General features: G+C 30.9%; 4 protein-coding genes across 12 annotated transcripts; 1 reads left to right on the top strand and 3 right to left on the bottom strand.

Moving 5' to 3' along the window:
- Positions 1 to 152: 152 nt before the first annotated feature.
- On the bottom strand, positions 153 to 2,070 carry LOC114189484 (25.3 kDa vesicle transport protein). 3 transcript variants are annotated; one of them, XM_028078058.1, is made up of 5 exons: positions 1,702 to 2,070; positions 1,242 to 1,402; positions 923 to 1,066; positions 765 to 836; positions 153 to 657 (listed from the first exon to the last, which is right to left on the bottom strand). In XM_028078058.1, the coding sequence occupies exons 1-5, from the start codon at positions 1,890 to 1,892 to the stop codon at positions 590 to 592; spliced, it is 636 nt and encodes a 211-aa protein (XP_027933859.1). In that variant the 5' UTR covers positions 1,893 to 2,070; the 3' UTR covers positions 153 to 589. The 3 variants fall into 3 exon arrangements, with proteins under 3 accessions (XP_027933859.1, XP_027933858.1, XP_027933860.1); XM_028078057.1 differs by having other exon boundaries at positions 769 to 836; XM_028078059.1 differs by having other exon boundaries at positions 153 to 484; positions 769 to 836.
- A 2,726-nt stretch (positions 2,071 to 4,796) lies between these two features.
- LOC114189481 (transcription factor MYB41-like) lies at positions 4,797 to 7,772 on the top strand. 5 transcript variants are annotated; one of them, XM_028078053.1, is made up of 4 exons: positions 4,797 to 4,989; positions 5,433 to 5,651; positions 6,263 to 6,392; positions 6,783 to 7,771. In XM_028078053.1, exons 2-4 carry the CDS (start codon positions 5,519 to 5,521, stop codon positions 7,483 to 7,485), a joined length of 966 nt encoding a protein of 321 aa, XP_027933854.1. In that variant the 5' UTR covers positions 4,797 to 4,989; positions 5,433 to 5,518; the 3' UTR covers positions 7,486 to 7,771. The 5 variants fall into 5 exon arrangements, with proteins under 5 accessions (XP_027933854.1, XP_027933853.1, XP_027933852.1 ...); XM_028078052.1 differs by having other exon boundaries at positions 4,797 to 5,222; XM_028078051.1 differs by having other exon boundaries at positions 4,797 to 5,222; positions 5,401 to 5,651.
- Positions 7,773 to 8,143: 371 nt separating this feature from the next.
- Positions 8,144 to 10,808, bottom strand: LOC114190570 (remorin-like). Of its 3 annotated transcripts, none has more exons than XM_028079511.1 (5): positions 10,536 to 10,808; positions 9,669 to 9,719; positions 9,486 to 9,573; positions 9,131 to 9,212; positions 8,144 to 8,538 (listed from the first exon to the last, which is right to left on the bottom strand). In XM_028079511.1, the coding sequence occupies exons 1-5, from the start codon at positions 10,660 to 10,662 to the stop codon at positions 8,341 to 8,343; spliced, it is 546 nt and encodes a 181-aa protein (XP_027935312.1). In that variant the 5' UTR covers positions 10,663 to 10,808; the 3' UTR covers positions 8,144 to 8,340. The 3 variants fall into 3 exon arrangements, with proteins under 3 accessions (XP_027935312.1, XP_027935313.1, XP_027935314.1); XM_028079512.1 differs by lacking the exon at positions 10,536 to 10,808 and adding an exon at positions 9,995 to 10,476 and having other exon boundaries at positions 8,147 to 8,538; XM_028079513.1 differs by lacking the exon at positions 10,536 to 10,808 and adding an exon at positions 9,909 to 9,960 and having other exon boundaries at positions 8,147 to 8,538.
- Positions 10,809 to 15,590: 4,782 nt separating this feature from the next.
- On the bottom strand, positions 15,591 to 18,826 carry LOC114191643 (transmembrane ascorbate ferrireductase 1). Its single transcript, XM_028080946.1, has 4 exons — positions 18,546 to 18,826; positions 16,757 to 16,805; positions 16,452 to 16,651; positions 15,591 to 16,253 (listed from the first exon to the last, which is right to left on the bottom strand). The coding sequence occupies exons 1-4, from the start codon at positions 18,687 to 18,689 to the stop codon at positions 15,957 to 15,959; spliced, it is 690 nt and encodes a 229-aa protein (XP_027936747.1). The 5' UTR covers positions 18,690 to 18,826; the 3' UTR covers positions 15,591 to 15,956.
- Positions 18,827 to 19,521: the final 695 nt, after the last annotated feature.

Raw genomic sequence — 19,521 nt, 5'->3', positions numbered from 1 at the left:
ATCTGTAAAATAATCTACTAGTGCTGTAACAATAATTATTATTTGCTCAATAATATGAAGTATGAATGTGATATTTTTTAATAATTAAGAAAGGCTCAAATAGACCATGAAAATATAATGAGAGAAATTTGACGAAGCAATGAACTCTGTCAAGACAATTTACTCCTTTGATAGATATCAATTATTTTCTATATTTACACGCCATTTAATACATACATATAAATATCTATTGGCAACTCGTGTGAGTACACAAGTCAGAGTACTGGTTCATTTAAAAGGAAATATTTCACTTTCAAGGTAGAAAGTAGAAACTCTGACAAATCAGAAATTTTCTTCTTCAATTTGGATCTCTCTCCCTCTCTCTCTCTCTTTCTCTGTGTTTCCTGGATTACGTGGTGCCGAAGGGGCCACTCCATGTCTTTATATTTTCTGCAACATCAATGTTGCATCATATTTAATACTAGTGGACCATTTGTTTAAGTTCCTGCATGCAGTGTTGAAATTTGATGGTATTAAACCGTTATCTTTTGGTCTTGATATGAGGAATTGTCACCAGCTTGAAATAATAAAGTCATCTGTGAGGACTAAGCTAGCCCATAGAAGAGCCATAGAAGTAATTACAAGGACCATAATAGGTGTCCATTTCAAAGCAATCACCTGTGGTGAGTGGTCCAAACAATAAAATGAAAAATTAACATTTTTTTTCTTCATTTCTTGTCAAGAAAACAGGGAATGAAAATTTGGAGCTTTCAACTTCAGCATACCTACCTCAAGGCGTGGAGAACACCATATTGTGGATTCAGGTTGAGGAGTAACTGGTAACCTTCTCATTGTTTCTGTCATTATAAGATGTTGTTCTTACTGCAGACAATCAAAGTAAGATATGAAAATGTTCTTGTCTGAGGAGGGGGAATACTCTTACCTGAATTTCTCTTCCTTTCTACAATGTTGTAAAAATCTTCACTAGCAACATCTAAATATTGTTTCCGGTTAGCATTGAGTTTTGATAGGTTGGCCTGAGTTCTTGTGTCAATGTACTGTCTGCTAATGTTTGCAATTATACCATCTGACAGAGAAATTGTGATTTGTTTGGCAAAAACAAAAATTTCACAGAGAGGAAACATTGTTAGGGGGGTGGGGGTTCAAAAAATGTGGACCTCCACTTCCTTATTGAGCAAACATTATCCCCAAATGCTAGACAAAGATAACATTGTAGCAGGGTAATGGTTCAAGGGAATTACCAAATTTGACAAAGCTGTATGGCCTTGTGATTTTGCCAATGAGGGTTTTATCAAACTTCTCAAACTCCTTTTGAATATCTTGTAGGCAATGAAAAGCCAGTTTTCTTGGGTATGTAGACTCACATAATACAATAAAAACAACTCCATTCTCGACCAAGTAGCTTTATAAGAATATAATCACAATCAAATTTATTGCATTAGAATTGCAACTTCAGAAACAAAAGAGGAAAACAAAGCCTAAAGGCAAGCTCCATTAACTTAAACTCTATGGTTCAAATGGAATTAATGTTTATAGACTCAACATAAACTCTGTTTCCTGAAAGATTAGCCTGTGATAAAGGGTACACGTGAATGAAGAATATGATGCATGACAGAAAATTGCAACTTCATCGATATAAGAACCAAAACGAACTTCGAAACAAATTGAAAGAACTGAACAAAAATTGAGAGGGAAGGATACTTGAAGCAGAAATTGTTGACATGGATAGTCATCTTGGATGCTGTTAGTGCTCCCCTTGAAATTTCTTGGAGAATGAACTGTGCTTGTTGCTTGTAACATGAAAGATAAGCATATTCTTCATTCATATATCTCAGTCCTTGTGCTAGAGGCAATCCATCGCTCATCCTTCCAACTATGGTTATCTTAACCATTCCCTCTCTGAGGTAAATGGTCTCTGAAAATTTCTCTTTTACCTCAAATAATGGATTGGTTCTTCGTTCTTAATGACTTAGATGGATGGATTCATTTATGAAGGGCTTTTTATAGAATGTGTGAGGTGAAGGTACGAGTAATAGAACTTGGAAAAGAAGTTATTCCTAGTGTGTGCAAAAAAAGGAACCATCATCAAGGGTGGTCAAAGGCCCCCTTCAGAAGAATATGCATTTCCCCCATAAGCACTTTTTCCGTCTTTTCAAATGTCATGCTCCTCGTGGCAAATTCTTTCTTTAATTTTTCATTTTTTAGTCCAAGGTGAATATTTTGATCTGTGTAATCTACACCATCCGCGATCACAAGAGATAATAATACCATAAACATTTTGTATCAAATTAAGAAAATAATACCCCTTAACATAAACTCAGTTTAGAATAAACTTACCAACTTAGATTGATAGGTAATGTGCTTAAAAATGTTCAGGTCTCAACCTTCTCTCTAAATAAATTTGAAAAGACAATGCAAGTCTATTCGGTAACTAGAAAGAAATTTAAAATAATTGTTTGCTCAAATACCTATATAGTTGTTTTAGGGTTGAAGAGATATAATCTTTGGTATTTTTGTTCATTGGGAGAAATGTTGCAAGTAGAATGTTTAGGTTAGAGTTTGATAAGGTTAAATCATTTCATAACAGAAGTAATTTTTTTTTAACAAAATTTTAAGTAGATCTCCGCTTTTTATTAGACTTACTTAGGTTTTTATTTTAAAATATTTGTTGTAATTAGGTCTCTTTTTTATTTGACTCAATTATTTTTCATTGGTAGTACAAAAATAAGAATATCTGAAATGATTTAACCGTTTGGTAAAGTAACACTATTTATTTTGTTTTGTTCGCTTTAAATTTACTAGAACTGTCAAAATGGATTGGAACCCGCGAGCCAATCTGGTTTCACCACGAGTTCGGGTTGGGTTGGGTTGAAATTTTTTTACAAATTTCAATACAGATTGATTTTTGACCCGACTTATTTAGAATCCAGCTCATCCGGGTTGAACTCGTGGTGAGTCGGGTTGCCCGTATATAGAAGGGTCACACAAGTGTTTTTTATTTTTTTATTAAGTTGGGCTTTATATTTGGGTCATGTTAGGTTATTTTTTTTATCCAACACATAAATAATTTGTATTTTTTATTTATTTTGGTTTGTATTTGGATTGTATTAAAGTTTATTTAGATTTTAATTAGAATTACAATTTAGTTTTGACTGAAAAAAAAATAAAAAAATTATTTTTTTAATTAAGTGAACCCGTGAGCCAACCCGTTTAACCCACCAACCCGTGGTGGACCGAGTCGGGTTCGAATTTTTTTGGCTCGCTAAAAAGTGAACCGGGTTAGATTGGCTCACTAAATCATCAATCGGTGATGGGTCGAGCCGGGTCGAGTCGGATTACCCGTTTTGATAACTCTAAAATTTACATAACCCCACACAACATAAATCATACTAGTTTAAACAAGACAAAATAAACATACTAAAGGTAAACAAGTAAACAAGAGTATGTTGTATCAAAGTTTTAATAAATATTTTAAATTTAAGATTCATTTTTTATTGAATCATTCTCATGCGATGTAAATGCATCTCAAGATTAAGAATGCGTTTTTTTTTTAAAGAAAAAACTATTTCAATAATTATAGTTTCAAAACATTAAGGTCATTTTCCTTTGTCAAGATGGATTTGGAGGAAAGTATAAAAATAAATGTGTGCGAATTTGAGAAGATAGAAATGTGTGTGTTTTTTAGTAAATTTAGAGAATAAAGTGATTGAATTTGAAGATAGATTTTGTGAAAGTTAGTGAGATATCTGATTTATGTAATAGATAAAAAAATTGTAAAAATAGATAGAATTTCAAAGTTATCAAAATACTTTTGATGAAAAAATAGAATGATTTTATAATTTGATGTTATAAAACAATTAAAATTAAATAATACGAAATTAAAAAAATAAATATTAAATAAAATATTAAAATAAATAAATATTATTTTATATGATTGAAAAAATAATTACCACACACAATACCGATAATCGTATCACACACATATCACTCTACTCATATAAAAACATAATACCGATTATGTAACAAGTGTTATCACTCACACACCACCACTCTTCCCACACCTCGTACAAGTTCATTCACATGCAAACATCTTCCACTCTTCATAGTGCAGGATTATATTGGTAAAAGGTCATATATCACTCTCAAATCTTCTTTTTTTTGCAAAAATGAGATAACAATGTCATCCCATAAATTGACACTTCCATTTATTTGTATATCCATTTAAAAGAACGTACATTTGTCCACAGATCCATCCTTTTAAATAATTACAAACAATGTTATCAGTTAAAACGAATATCAAATAATTCAAAAAAGTTATTAAAAAATACTCAGACATGAAATTTGTAAATTTTATAAGAAAAAAAATTAGATGATATAATGAAACTCAAATATAATAAACTAAGATTATGTGATTTTGTTACGAGATATATATATTGTATTTTCATTTATCTCTATTCTTTTTATATGTATTTTAATTTAAGATTATTTGTAAAAACTAATAAATATAATAAGTTTTAAATTTTAGTAAAATAATGACGTAATTTTTTATTTTTCTGTTTTCTCTCTCTACTTTAAAATATATATATATATATATATATAAATAAAGATTAAAAATGTAGGAATATAATTTTTAATTTATAATAAACAATAAAAAAAAATAAAAGAAAGAAGATGATACGAGAAGAAGAAAAGAAGGAAAAAGATGTTGACCAAGGTTTGACTAATGGGCAGTTCGGAACATAAATGCACCTCGTTCCCACCATCATCTTCACCTTAACCAATAAACATTCATTGGATATGGTTTTTATTATGCCCTTTCAGTTCCATCCATCACTCCTGAATTTCTTATCTTGTCTTTTCTCCCACCGCCTCCATCTTTTCTAGTCTTTCAACACAATCACAAAAACCTCTCTTTTCTTTCTGCTTTTCTTTAGCTGTGCAGAAAGAAATGACCTTCACCTCAACCCCCACAGCTGCATTGCACTCAAGGTGATGATGATGATTTATATTTTCATATTTAAGTACACCCTTTTCTTTTCCGTCATCACTTCCCTCGTTTTCTGCATCACTTTTCCACCTTCAAAAAACCAGTAAAATCTGACTCCTCAGTGGGGCTTTCTGCAACCCTTACTCTCCGCACAACCCCTTCTCTCTTCTTCACATTCTCACTTTCTTATCTCTATTTCATGCCATTAAGAACCACACCACTTTGCTTCACAAGGGTATGTATGTTCTTTTTACTTATAAATGTGACCCTGGACCTCTCTAAGCACCTCCATTGTCCTATATACACACATGCATTTAATATTTAGCCTTTTCTTTCCCTTCCTTCTGCAACACTTTTCTTCTCATTTTTTACATCCCCCTCTCTCTCTTCCTTTTTATGGCCATGATGGGTAGACCCTGACCGACCCAATTGTTATTGTCATCAGTGTGCAAGTGCAAGCTTATTATTATTAAAAAAATTACGAAAGGCTGGTGTTAATTATTGTTGGGGGTGTGGTAATGAGTGGTGAGGATGGGTAAAGCACCTTGTTGTGAGAAACATGGAGTCAAAAGGGGAGCTTGGACTCCTGAAGAAGACCAAACCTTGGTTGACTACATCAAGGAGCATGGTCATGGAAGTTGGCGTACACTTCCCAAACATGCAGGTGCACTTTCTTATCATTCTTTTTTTTTTCCCTTCTTTATTTCTTTTATCCCTTTCTTCTTCCTTACTTTTGCATTTTCTTGTAAAGTAGGAGAACTTTTATTTTTCTTTTTGAAAGTTTTGAAGATAGGGAAGAATAGAGATTGTTTTCTTATGATTGAAGTTTTCGTTTTCCTCTTGGATAAACTCCAATCTCAGTGTGACTTGTTTTCAGAATGAAGAAAATCAGATTGTTGTTTTTCTATTGCTGTATTCTCGTGACACCAATTTCTGCATGTTATGGTACCTTTATGTTCTGCGCGTGCGGGGGTGGGGGTCGGTAAGTACAGTCCTTCATAGTAATGGACCATTGAAAACAGTTGAATAATCGTGTTATCATCAAGTACTTGTCATAACCTAATTTGTTGGCATATGCATAGAACTTTATCTTGATCCAATTGTACTTTCCCCTTGAAAATTGTTTTGGAAATTTGTGTTTACCGAGGGATTTGAAGCTTGCTATGCAGAGGGTGTAAAATATTGATACACTGAAAGGAGAAAGGTGCAGACATGGTTAAAGATGGATTAATTTGTCTGTGAAAAATCATTTAATTGACCTTTGCTTACAACTAGGTCTCTTACGATGTGGAAAAAGTTGTCGGCTTCGGTGGATAAACTATCTTCGCCCTGGTATCAAACGTGGCCCATTTACCAGTGAAGAAGAAAGCACAATTGTTCAACTCCATGGAATGCTTGGCAATAGGTACTACATTGTTCCATTTGTTTGTTAAATTCTACATGCGTATACCCAAACCCTCTTGGTCCTAAAGTCTTATTTTACTCATAAGCTGCTCAATAATTAGTAAACATGTTGCATCTTCAAAAAATGTGTCACTTTAACCCCAATGGATATTGTTTCTGTTTCAATGCTTAATGTTCTCATCTTGTTATTCTTTTGCCATAATGGATCCTTAATGTACTAATTAAAAACTCAAGGAAAATGAGGAGTTTCAAGTTTCCCGACAAGATAATGATAATGTAATCTAAGACCTACATATTCTCATGCTTCTTATATTTAGATGTTTGGTTGCATTAGTCTGTGATATTACATTCACTTTGCATATAAACTGGAAATAACCATGCATTCTCTTAGGTGGGCTGCTATAGCATCCCAATTACCTGGAAGAACAGACAACGAGATTAAGAACTATTGGAACACCCATCTAAAGAAGCGTCTCCTTCGATCATGTCATTCCCTAAGAGAAAAACATTCATGTCTGGTTCTGGATCAAACTGTTGTCAAGTCAGAATCTCCTTCTACGCGTCACATGGTACAATGGGAAAGTGTAAGAGTTGAGGCAGAGGCAAGGTTGTCAATGGAATCCTCATTGCTCAATTCGTGGCCAAAGAGTTCGACATGCCCTGATCACTTTCTTCATCTTTGGCATTCTGAGGTTGGAAATTCATTTCGCATGGTCAAGGGAAAGGAAGGAGTTGTTGTGAGTCAAAGTCCTGTATCACATCCTTCATCTTCATCTAAATTGGAGTCTTGTTCAGATGTGTCATTGCAGGTGAAAAACAATGGAACTAGTAGCCTAAATCCATGCATTGAGGATGTGAACATGGTTCATGAACAGATAAGTAGCTACAAACCAAAGCTTGATGACACAGCTGGGTCTGACTCAGGCAATTATGAATTTCTTGATACTTCAGATTCTGCATTAAAGCACCTACTACACATGTCTGATGGTGATGTTGGATTCTTGGGACAGAATGATAATTTCTTGAATCTCCTTGATGCTACATGTGACCAAGATAGTTTCTTTCATATCTCTGCAGAGAAAGGCAATCTTTGAACTGACAAGAGAATTTTCTTTGCCTTTTGTGATGATTTCTTCATTTTTGTAAATGCACTCACCATGTAGCTGGATTTTCAATAGTTGCTCAAGAGGGGGAAAAGGTAGATAGAGGAATAGTTGCTAGAGTTCAAGTTTACCTTCTATGATAACTGAAGCTAAAATTAAACAGTAATGGATTCAGAGTTAATGACATTATCCATGCCCTTCAATTGGTGATGTGTTCTTGATTCCCATAAGAGCTGGTCTTCAATTGTCACGTGAATGAGTAAGAATGGGCGTTGGCATGACTAGACAAATATTTTAATTAAAAAAATAAGTTTTGTCTCAACTAATTTTGTTTTGAAGTGAGTAAACAGGTTTTAATTTTGAATTTTAACAAGACCAGATTGTGTTTTAATATTAGTCATTTATTTACTTGAATACAAGCTTAAGATAAATGATGCAACTCTTAAGCAATGTCCTAATTTGATATATTTTCACACCAAGTTAACTTTTAAATGAGTTGTTATCGTCAACTTATTTATTAGCGTGGCGACAAAGTGAACTTCAGAACAAAATTGTACTTTTGGGTCATGAAATTGAACCTTTATCAACAACCATCATATTGTCCAATAAGGTAGGAGGACTCGTGAGGGAATGAGATAGGTTAGTGGCATGATGGTACAAGAAATTGGTATTACCCAAATTGAATAATTCAATTTTTTGTATGCACATAGTAATTGTTGTATACACACCAACAACATATCTCTGTGCACACAATAATAAATGAAGATGAACTAAAACTCAACAAAAGACAACCAAACCACACATGTAATAATAATAGTAATACTACATTTTTATAAATGAACAGGCTTAATAGAAACAACCGAAGAGTTTCTTTGGGGCTGATCCAGTTGCCCTGTACTTTGCAGCTGTCTCTTCTGCCTTCAAGAAATCTTCACCTTTTTTGGCCTCAGTAAATGCTCTCTTTTCTTCAGCTTCTCGGTGGATTGTAGCTATTTTGTTTTTCAACTTCTCTGCATATTCTGCCTTTTTCTTCTCCAGTTGTTCCTGCACACAAACACAGTGAAAATCAAATGTCAATTTTTCCTTCCCATCTCTGCCAACTTCAATGTCATGTAAATTGGAAAAATTGTTTTACTTTTCATAAGGCATGTTAGTGTTTGGTGTACTTTTCTTTCAACTCTAAATTATTTCACGCCCAGATTCTTATCTTTGTTGATTCTCTTCATTTCTATTCACTTCTCACTTTTTTTTCTTCTAATCTCTCTCTCTCTCTCTCTCTCTCTATATATATATATATATCTCTATCTCCCAATGTTGTGTACACACTGATCAGAGAGTGCTTAAATTGGGGGAGCTGAAACATTAATATAAGATCACTTTCCAGAACAAGCATAGCAATACTTTTAATTGTGGTTGTTCTATTTCTATTGTAAGAAATGTCCCACATCCACCCCACCCCAAACCCTTATTCTTTCAGTGTGGGTGGTGGAAGCTTGCTTTCAGAAGATAAAAAAAAACGTTTAATACTAGTTCCTAAAGGAAAAATGGTATGGACACAATATCAGAAAGTACCTGCAGAACAAGTTACAATTACTACGAATAATTTCTTAATATTAATGATAAAACAAGCTCTTACTTCAATCTTTCTCAATTCAGCCTCTGTTGCAGCTTTCTTACTGTTCTCCCATGCAGAAATTGATGAAATGTTTTTGTAAGCCCTGCTCATCAAATTCATACAAATTAGTTAAAACAACTCGTTAAATGACTTCAAAGAACTGTATATAACGATAAAATGATACCAACATTTGGTGTTAAGTAAAAACCTAAACAAATAATTAGAACTCCATATTTACAAATCTTTTTCAAACTTCACAATTATCGTAATGTTTTCCAATGGCAAGTGCAGTACCGAAAACAGCCAAAGATCATACCAGTTACAGTTTCTATTTGAGCTGAAAAGGAAATTAACAATATTTTATGCAAGTTCTTACTTGTTCTCTGCTTTTGACTTTTCACTTTCTTCCCATGCTTTGATCAGTGACAACCTCTTCTCTGTTGCAACTCTCGCAAGGACAGCATCTGAAGAAGAAGGAGAAGGCGTAGGAATTAGAATGTAAAGTCAGCATATGAAATGCATAAAGAGAAATAAATTATCACTATGCAAACAAACTCACCTCGGTTCACAGATCCCTCAATTGGTTTCTCTACAGCAACTTCACTAGTCTCTGACAAAAACCAAATTAACAACACAACATAATATTGTTTGAGCCTTTTCAGCAATTCTAATGATGATTAAATAGAAGTATATATATATATATATATATATATATTGTGGTGAACTAAAGAGACAAGAAGGTGAGTTTTTATGATATGATTGAACAAAAAGTTGAGTATGCAGCATGAAAAGTTTATACCAGAAGTTGTAAAGAGATGATACATCATATGGCGAAGAAAAAAATTATGAACATGGGAGATATTAAAATAGTGAATAGAGTAATACTATATGAATTATAAGACCAGGTGAAGATGTTTCTTCCTTTGAGTTTCCACATGTTATGAGCTCAAGTAAGAAAAATTAGATCTTTACTCGACGGAAAGAATCATATTATCATTCAGTTGGTAACCCATCAATTTGGTTTGGGCATATAACTCTTTCCAATAGACCTACGACAGGGAAATTCCAGCAGAAGAAAACTGATGATAAAAAAAAATACAAGAAAAACTAAAAAGTAGTCGAGTATTGACATTTTCCACTTATTTTTGTAAAACACCTTTGGGAAACTCCATAATACAAGTCACGTATTAAAACAAACATGAACAAAGATGAAGAAACTTTAATTATCTGAACTGTCTGAATTACACAGGAGTAGTTAGGTAGGTAGGTAGAAACAATTTCACTTATATTAAAATCATCATATAACTCCAAAATGAGATTAAAAGCTGGTAAATAAACAGCATAAAACAAAAGCTTCTGATAAGAGAAACACAATAATATCTGATAAGAGAAAAGCAAAGGGAGAGTTTATATAACAGTATCATACTCTCAAGAACTACAAGAGCTTTGGAGTCTTCAGCAGAAGGAGAGGGTTGTGGAATGACAGATTTTTCCTCAGCCACAGGTTCTGGTGGAGTGTGAGTAGTAGCATGATGAGATTGGTCCTGAGTCATTTTTGGTGATTCAGAAATGTGTGCAGAAAGTGATGAGAAAAAAGGTGTGAGTTGTTTGGGAGTGTTAGAAATAGTATGATGCAAAGATATGTAGAGAGATTGAGGAAGAGGAAAGAGTTGGTTGGGATATTATGGTTGAAGGAAGGTAACTTAACTCAGTTTCTAAAACCTTAGCTGTGTGGCTAACAGTGGTAGGTACAAGTGGCCTCCTATGAGTTGGCACAGCACACCAATAGAGACACCACCTCCCACTATTTCTACAAAACCAACCATTAAGAGTGATTAAGATTCAAATCAATCACTAATTTTCTAGTTGATTAAAGCTTCTAAATTTGTAACAATATCTCAAGAGTTAAACATCTTAATGTTGTTATTAATAACACAAATCATTTTAATTTATTTGTCTCATTCATTATGTGAATGAGCTTTTCACAAATATGTATGCACTTGATGGAAAACAAATCTTCATACTTTCACTTTCATCCTTTATTAGTCTAAACAAAAAGGTTTTATCAATATTGGACTGAATTTTAAGAAATAAAAGTTATAAAGAGGAAAATTCTATTATTAGTTAGTAGACAAAATAGTCAACAATATATTAAAAAACAGTAGTCAACATTATATTGAGAATAATGTACATGAAATAAATGAATTTTTAGAAGAATGCTCAATACAAACCATGCAAAAAACAATTTATATTAATAACAATAATTAAAAAGGACGAACAGAATGTATAACATATATGCAAAATAGTGTTAATATTTATTGAATGTAAAACTTTAAGAATAAAAAAAGAACAAGATTGATTGAATATGTTATAAAAACAACAGTTAGACCGTAAATAAGTTAAGAAATATTATACTATACGATATATTTAAGATGAATGTGTAAAATATTTTAAATATGAAAATAGTCAAAGTGGCATATTTCTTTTATAAACACATAAATAATTTTAAAACCTTTTAATGTTTGACATTCATCATCATTAAATTGTTTGATGTTGAAATATAATACAATAATTATTATTATAAATGCTTTTAAATGACTCCTTAAACAATACATTATTAGTTAAAAAACTTTATTTAGAAAGCACCTTAAGTAATAATAAACACTAATTTTAATTTTATATAGTATCTTGGAGTTGGTTCGCGTAGTATTAGATATAATTTTTTATGGTATTTTAAGAATATAATTTTATTTATATATGTATAGTCATAATGGTTGGATTTTATTGTTTAATTCATCAATTATCTATTTATATTATTATAATATAATTATTAAGCGACTGCATTGACTTTTAAAATATTAGCAGTTGCTCTAGCTTGGGTTATTCGATGAAAAAATATAAAATTTGTCATAAAAATTGAAAATAAAGATTTTAAAATATATCCATATTAAAAATAATTTTGTAAAATCAATTTATAGTAAAGTAAATTTTTTTAAATATACATTAATGCTAGAAATAAGTTAGATGATCCATTTCTTTTATATATAAATAAGGTATTTAAACACTTTTATAGGGTCCTTTTAACGGAAAGAATATAAATACAATAATATATTTTTAAAAGTGAGCAAAAATAAGTACGAAATAAAGTCTCAAATATGTTGAAAATTGAAAAGAAATATAGTTTTGAATAAAAAAAAGTAAAAAAAAAAAGGTCAAACTCTTTTTTTTTTCATTCTTATCTCTATCATGTTAAACAATCCTAACTGGTTTCTTTTTCCATTCTGGTCTCTTTAATGAACAATGAGACGTATTTAAATTTTCTTTAACAAAATATTTTGTAAGAAGAGTTCAAGTTTTCTTTACCAAATTAAGCATACTTGTTTTTTGTCGGAAGAACTAAAACTTCATTCCAACTCAACACAAATTTTAAATTCAATTAGAGTTTAGAATATTTCACCTTTCTAAATTTATAAATAATTTTTTTACATTGATTCTATTTAAAATTTAATTATAAACTTAAAAATATTTCTATTTTTTTAATATATATCTATTTTAAATAAACACACAAATAAACATCAACATTAGTAACTTTAAAACTCTAGTTTGAAGTAAAAGTAGTATATACACATTAAGGATTGAATTGGTAATTAATGTTTATATTCACTATGTATTTATAATAAAGTCGCGAAAAAGTGCCTCTCAGTTCTTATTGCTTCATCAAGTGTGAAAATTTCATTTATTCGTCGATTTTTATTTTGATTAATATTTTTTAGTGATTGGAGGACATTTTTTTTATGGCAACGGAATCCTTATGTGGTACCAACTCGGGAAGAAGCTCACCATTTTTTGCAATCAATCATTTCACTCACCACATTGCTTAATTTTCCACTCCACTTGTAAAACCATCAGCTTTCAATGATCTAAAATTTGAATTTCGAAACATTTGTTGTGTTATTACTCTTTTTTCCTTTATTTTAAGCGAGTTGAGTTCAGAGGCTATTTTTATTTCAAGATTGATCGATTGAAATTTAATTTATTTCAAATCACAACGAAAATTTTACAATTTTTTATATATAAATTATTTTTTTATTAAAAAAGTTGTTTTCTTTATTTAAATCATTTTCATTGATTCATATTTTCCAATTTTTATCTTTTTTTAATTCATTGAATTCATGCAAGAGGGATTTTTTTAATTTCTATTTGAATTCAAAACTATTCAACTAATTTATTACGTGCAACGAAATTTGTAATGCAGTTTAAGATACATCTATAAAATTTTATCATATGCAGCATAAAATACAAAATTCCTTAATTTTCCTAAATTTTATAATTTAGAGTTATATTAATTTGAAAAAATATAATTAGGGTTCATGTCAATTTCATAAAAAGAATTTCTAAAATCATAAATAGGGTTCATACTAATTTGAGAGAAAACTTAATTCGGAAGAAACATCGTAATGAGAGAATCATAGATCTAACATATATAGATACTAACCTTGTCTCAGGAGAGATTCTATCAAAAGTGAAAATGAATTATTCAATCTCTCTGTACCCTTATCTATCTCCCAATCTAAGGTTAAATATGATTTTGGTCCCTTAAAATTTAGTGAAAATTAAATTAGTCTCTATTCGAAATTTTGGACTAATTTAGTCCCTCATCTTTAATAAATGGGTGAATTTAAGTCATTTTAACTAAATTTTGTTAAGTTTATTAGATGTTTTAAACGTGTTTCTGAGTAAACATTGTAGTGAGAATGAGTTAAACGATGTAAACAACTCAAATCCTTGGGTTTAAAACGTGAAATAAACTTAAAATAATTTGGTTAAAATGACTAAATACACAACATTTCCAAAGTTGAGGGACTAAATTAGTCCAAAGTTTCGAGGAGGGACTATTTCCAATTTCTACCGAAAGTTAAGGGACAAAAAACATATTTAATCCTCAATCTATATATTTGTTTTTTCTTTTTACTCTTACACTTTCTTGATGACTTGTTGTGATGACCAAAGTTAGAATCCTACTCTTTTTATTAACCAACATCCATGAAATTGATTTTTATTTTTATTTTATTTTTTAAATAGTAAAAATATATTATATATATATAATTTAATATATATAAATATATAAAAAAATAAAATTTACAAATTTTGGGAGAGTCATGACTCCTATATATGCCATATGCAAGTGCCGCCTTTTCAAACCCATTAATGTAAGGCCAATCTTAATTTGGTTCATTTTATTATGTTTTTTTTACATATATTTTCTTATAATCTAGATTTTTCTTATAAACGCTTGGTACTATTTTTTTCCAAAAAAAAAAAAGGAGTTTGTATGCATAATGTAAATTAATTTCACTTTCGAAATGGAGTAAGAGTTAAAACCAAGAAATTCTTTTCCCTTCATTTAGAAAACCGTGGTGATAAATGTGAAGTGGGCTAGAAGTGTTGGTAAATAAGGATAAAGTGGATTATAAGGGTGCTAAGTGGTAACCCACCACAACTAGTACAGCAAAGATTGATAAGAAAAGAGACAAGAGATTAAGACAAAGTTTGGTTTATAAATAGTTTTTTCTGTTGTCTCTTTCTCTTTGTCACAACAAAAACGTCTTTGTGGTTATCCCATATCATTTGGTATCATGAAAATGAAAGTGAGTGCATTATCAGTTCAAAGGTAATCTGATTTTAAATAATTTTTTTGTGTAGAAAATTGTAGCAAGAAGCACACACACACATATATCACATTAACATAACTATAAAAAAAATTAAATAATTACTTTTACTTAGAAATACTAATTAATTACATAAATTTCTTAAAATTAATTCTTAGTTTTTTTAAACTATAGTTTTTCAGATAATAACCCTGCATATAATTTAAAATAATGAATGCAAAACTACTCACATTAAAAAAGAAATACATGAGTAGTTGAAAAACTGAAGATATTTTTGTTTAAATATATATTAAATGTTTGTTAATTTTAATGTCATAACCTTGAAAAGGTAGTACTTTTATTTCAAACTGTGGAAGTTGTAAAGAGAAATCAACCATGGTTTTTAGGTGACAAGGAATGATCAAAATTAATTTTAGAGTTTTTAAACAATTTCCTTTGGTCACAATTAGAGACAAATTTCGCATTGATCTTTCTGAATCCATTTGTGTGTGTGACATATAAAACATAAAGGTCTTTCTCTTTTTATCATGTTTGTTTTTTAGTAACATACTCCCTAGGAAACTTGAAATCACTCATTTCAGAATTTCCTAAGTCAAGCAGCTTGACATTTAAAGTTTTTGTAATGGGTTGCAAGAAAATGTATCTTTTTGGTACAGAAGTATTGATCAATTCAGTCTTGTCTCATAATTTGTAAGAGTGACTACTCAACCTAGTTCGTAGGAAGTATAAAATTGAAAGCAAATTATGTACAAATCAATCAACAAGAAAGCGAAAGTCAGTGAATAAAAGAGTGTTTCGAAACTAGTAGAAACTCCATTGAACATAGATTTCTTTTATTTTTCAATCCACAAAAATTGTATGAAAGTAAAGAGCTGAATTCACTTTCAGATGAAACTTAACAGAAAAACAAAACATGCACTAATATTACAGACTGAATTTTCGACATTTGGCCGCAAATTTGACCAAGTTTAAGTTGACAACCAAAAAACCTTACGTAAATCAGTGACTGATCACACACTTTGGGGTTGATGTGTTGATACTGATGATCAAATCACGGACTTTATTATGCCCAAAAATACAAACAACAAATTGGTTCCTTCTTCCTACACCCAATACAAACAAACTAATAGCAGACATGAGATTATTCATAAGAATAAAAGTATGATACAGAAAAAAGTTTATATTGCTTCATAGTCATCTGCTGCTGCAGGAGCATCAGCTAAAGCAGATAGCACAACAAAGACACCAAATAAGATTGTGATGATAGCAGTGAAGTTCACAAGCAAAGCCTCAGAACCATATTTATCCAATCCTGAGCTCTCCTCGAAAGTGAGCTTTTCCAGAAATCCAAGAGTAGCTGTTCCCACAGCCAAGACAAACACAAAGAGCCCAAACAGTGCATGCCAAGGAAGAGAGAAACGTCTAACGTCTGGAGTCCCACCAGGGTAGAAAAAGATCACAAACCCATATATCCACTGCAGGTAACCAACACAATGTCGGACAAAGTTAGTAAATAATTGAGTTTCATTTGGACACAAGCAAAAAAAGTCCACATTTTTAATCCATAGCTTGCACCATAGAGTATATGTCTGGTGCTTAAACTAAAATCATAAACTTAACATAATCATATCCTGTCTTCAAGGTATACTACATTCATAACCCCAGTGGTTTACCTGAATGCCATAGAGGACAATAACCCCAATTCCAAGCCATGAATGCAAACTGTACAGGTTGGCAATCCCACTTTCATTGTGATACTTGAAGGCAGTATAAATTCCAATTATTCCAAGTGCTAAAGCGGCTCCGTGAAGACCAAGGTGTACCACTTTCTTCACTTCCTTCTTCAGGGGAAGAGCTTTGTAACTTATAATAGCTGAATTTATTTTCCGTATGACAAAATCAGAGAAACAATTAGTAGGTTAACAAATCAAATGGAATTGATTAATGAAGCAGTTCCTTGTGAAAGTATTTTGATTACCTTCACCTCCATGAACTATGAGGCCAAAAACAATAAGAAATGGATGAATCTGTATAAAGGAAAATATACGTAAGATGTAGGGACTTCCTAAAAGTAATAGCAGAATTCAGCAACAAACACTCTATACATCAACCATATTGTGTAACAAAATCTTCTACAGACATTTCTTTAATCTCTTGATGCATAAGAGAGGCCATAATGTTAATTCAGATTCAGAGAATTAAAAAAATTATACTTTTGTCTCTTCAAAAAATAAAATTCAAAGGTCTTTTCTAATTACAGACGCATGCAAATGTAAAGGAGTGTACTGATAAGCATACTGATTTTCTGCCTGAAGGAAACGACATGTACAAATGGCATGTTCAAATAATTAATCATAGAAGAAAGACACCCAAAATTCAAAACTCTTGACCAAGAAAATAGAAAAGCAGCCATAGGTGGCACGTGACGGCTAGTTTATTTCTCACTCAACTCCAAAACAGATAAGCATGTCTATCCATGTGCGTTCCACAAGTCAAATTCCGACACATGAATTATTGGATTCAAAATGAGTATTAAGTAGAAACATGGTCAATAATTAATCGACAAATATTAAAATAATAAATCTTAAGACCAAACAATTTCATTTTGAGAATAAAGAATGTACACGAAAAGCTTCCGAAACAGTTTACATTTTCCAGTTAAGCTTAGAAGGCAGGACTTGACCGACAAAATAGGAAAACAAAATTAGGTCCCATTTCTTTTTCATTTGCATAGAATAGTATATTCTGATACTGAAAGATTACATCAATTCAGGCTCTGTTCAACTTGTGAATTCAACTTTCTTAATACTAGAGATCCAATTTGCAATAGCAACACTAAAAGTGACTAGAACAGTAAAACAGAGAAACTTGGTAATAACTACCTACACATTCTCTCTTAAATTATTAGATAAACATACCAAAATAAAGTTAAAGTAAGTCCAGCTTCTTTAGCCATCATTTAGCTAGCCATTAAAACATATCTTAGCTTATTTTATTTCCTACTGAATATTTTATTTCCTTTCTTGAGTACAGTGATCTGGCACTAGTTGATATGAATGCCTTTTAAATATAAAAATAATATCTCACATTTAATTTTATCACAACTAGCAGGAGCCTCATACAGATATAGATATTATAGGTATACATATCACACGAGGTTCACGCCCTTAAGAAAAATCCCAGTTAGTGCAATTTGCTATAAATGAATCATATCAAAAGCAAAGCTTCAGATACAAATTAATTTAATGTATCAAGTATTAAATTGGAGATACCTCTAATGTCACCTCTTGCCACCAAAAGCTTTATTTTTAAATTTGAGTTTTTTTTTTTAATTTAGAGTAAATATTCACTTCAATACAATAATAAATACATCTTAATATAACATTTGACTTAGTTAATATAGGAATAACCAAGGAAAGAAAAGGGTACAAAACTGTTAAAATTAATATTATCTTTTTGACACAAATAAGCATGTTCAGTTACATCCTTTTAAAGAAGTTTTCCTAACATGCAACTATCTCCATACTTATCACAGTAAAATTTAATTTAAAAGATAAAAACATTTTCATCTAAATTGAAAAAAAAAAAAAAACTGAATACATAATTAAGGTTTAAAAACATACAAATATTATCCTCTGAAAATTACTTAAGAAAAGAAATGGATAAGAGTAAACAGTAAAGGAAAAAAATAGAGTTGGGGAATGAGGGAGAAGTAATCTAACATGTAAAATTATCTAAAATTGAAGAAAGAGAGGGTTGAAGCATACATTGAATATGAGTTGCTTGTTTTCGTCTTCCCAAGCCAAGCCTCCCCTGAAATTGATGACCCAAACCAATACTAGGACGGTGGCAACAACGCCCAGAACGTGAGTCACGATCGTCAAGGGAAAAGCAGGTACACCTAATCCCATCTTCTCTTCTTTTCTCTTCTATGTGCCTTCTCTTCGACGGAGGTTCTAACAAACTCGCTCTCTCTCTCACTCTGTGGAATTCAAACAAACTCCTATCACTTATAAGAAGATATCAGGAGCATCCACCCTATTTGACCTTCTCATGCGCTCCCTCTAGATCTTTTACATTATCCGCTAGATCGCTGCCACGTGTCACCATCTAATTCTGCAGTTTCCATCTCTTTTTTTTTCTTACAGTATACAAGTAAAAGAAAGTTTCTTCGTGTATTAACTTCCATCTCTTCTTTTGAGAATTCGAAAATCTTATAATTTCTGATCTTAGAATAGACATTTGTTGTTTAATTTTTTCTGATGATGAAGTGATATCACTTTCTACGATCTCTGAATAGAAATATATTTTTAATACATTTGTATTCATTTTTTTAATTTATTTTAAAATGTTATTAAAATTCAAATAAAATTAAAAAATATAAAGCTAAATAAATGTTTGCAAAATATTATAAAAAATATATTTTAAAAAATAAAATAAATATGTGAAATCAAAATTTTTCATTTAACCTCTTTTACTGTATTTTATTTGTTTGTTTTTAGTTAAATTATAATTTTGATTTCTTTTTTAATTTTTAATCCATCGTTTTGGTTTCTACTTTTTTTTCACGGTCTTGATTTTTACGTTTGAAAAGTAATTTTTAATTTAGCTTTAATTTTTAATTTATCATATACTTATTTTCTTCTTTTCATATTTTAATTAATTAAATGGAATTTGCAATAAATACGCTAAATCTTTGATTTTTAAAATAAAATTACAAATTTTTAAAATATAGAAAATAAT

Source organism: Vigna unguiculata, chromosome 7, assembly GCF_004118075.2.
Source record: "Vigna unguiculata cultivar IT97K-499-35 chromosome 7, ASM411807v1, whole genome shotgun sequence".
Lineage (NCBI taxonomy): Eukaryota > Viridiplantae > Streptophyta > Magnoliopsida > Fabales > Fabaceae > Vigna > Vigna unguiculata.
This window is presented reverse-complemented; position numbering and strand designations above follow the sequence as displayed.

Bases quoted from the DNA above. Each gene is read 5' to 3' on its own strand.
- LOC114189484 (XM_028078057.1), bottom strand. From the start codon at position 1,892: ATGGTTAAGATAACCATAGTTGGAAGGATGAGCGATGGATTGCCTCTA. The intron at 1,403-1,701 runs GTATCCTTCCCT...ATTCTTATAAAG, and splicing joins GTCAACAATTTCTGCTTCAA to CTACTTGGTCGAGAATGGAG. The intron at 658-768 runs GTAGGTATGCTG...CACTCACCACAG, and splicing joins GGTGTTCTCCACGCCTTGAG to GTGATTGCTTTGAAATGGAC.
- LOC114189481 (XM_028078053.1), top strand. From the start codon at position 5,519: ATGGGTAAAGCACCTTGTTGTGAGAAACATGGAGTCAAAAGGGGAGCT. The intron at 5,652-6,262 runs GTGCACTTTCTT...GCTTACAACTAG, and splicing joins TACACTTCCCAAACATGCAG to GTCTCTTACGATGTGGAAAA. The intron at 6,393-6,782 runs GTACTACATTGT...GCATTCTCTTAG, and splicing joins CATGGAATGCTTGGCAATAG to GTGGGCTGCTATAGCATCCC.
- LOC114190570 (XM_028079511.1), bottom strand. From the start codon at position 10,662: ATGACTCAGGACCAATCTCATCATGCTACTACTCACACTCCACCAGAA. The intron at 9,213-9,485 runs GTAAGAACTTGC...TTTGATGAGCAG, and splicing joins AAGTCAAAAGCAGAGAACAA to GGCTTACAAAAACATTTCAT. The intron at 8,539-9,130 runs GTAAGAGCTTGT...GTTTGTGTGCAG, and splicing joins CTGAATTGAGAAAGATTGAA to GAACAACTGGAGAAGAAAAA.
- LOC114191643 (XM_028080946.1), bottom strand. From the start codon at position 18,689: ATGGGATTAGGTGTACCTGCTTTTCCCTTGACGATCGTGACTCACGTT. The intron at 16,806-18,545 runs GTATGCTTCAAC...TCCTTTATACAG, and splicing joins ACAAGCAACTCATATTCAAT to ATTCATCCATTTCTTATTGT. The intron at 16,652-16,756 runs GTAATCAAAATA...AAATAAATTCAG, and splicing joins CATAGTTCATGGAGGTGAAG to CTATTATAAGTTACAAAGCT.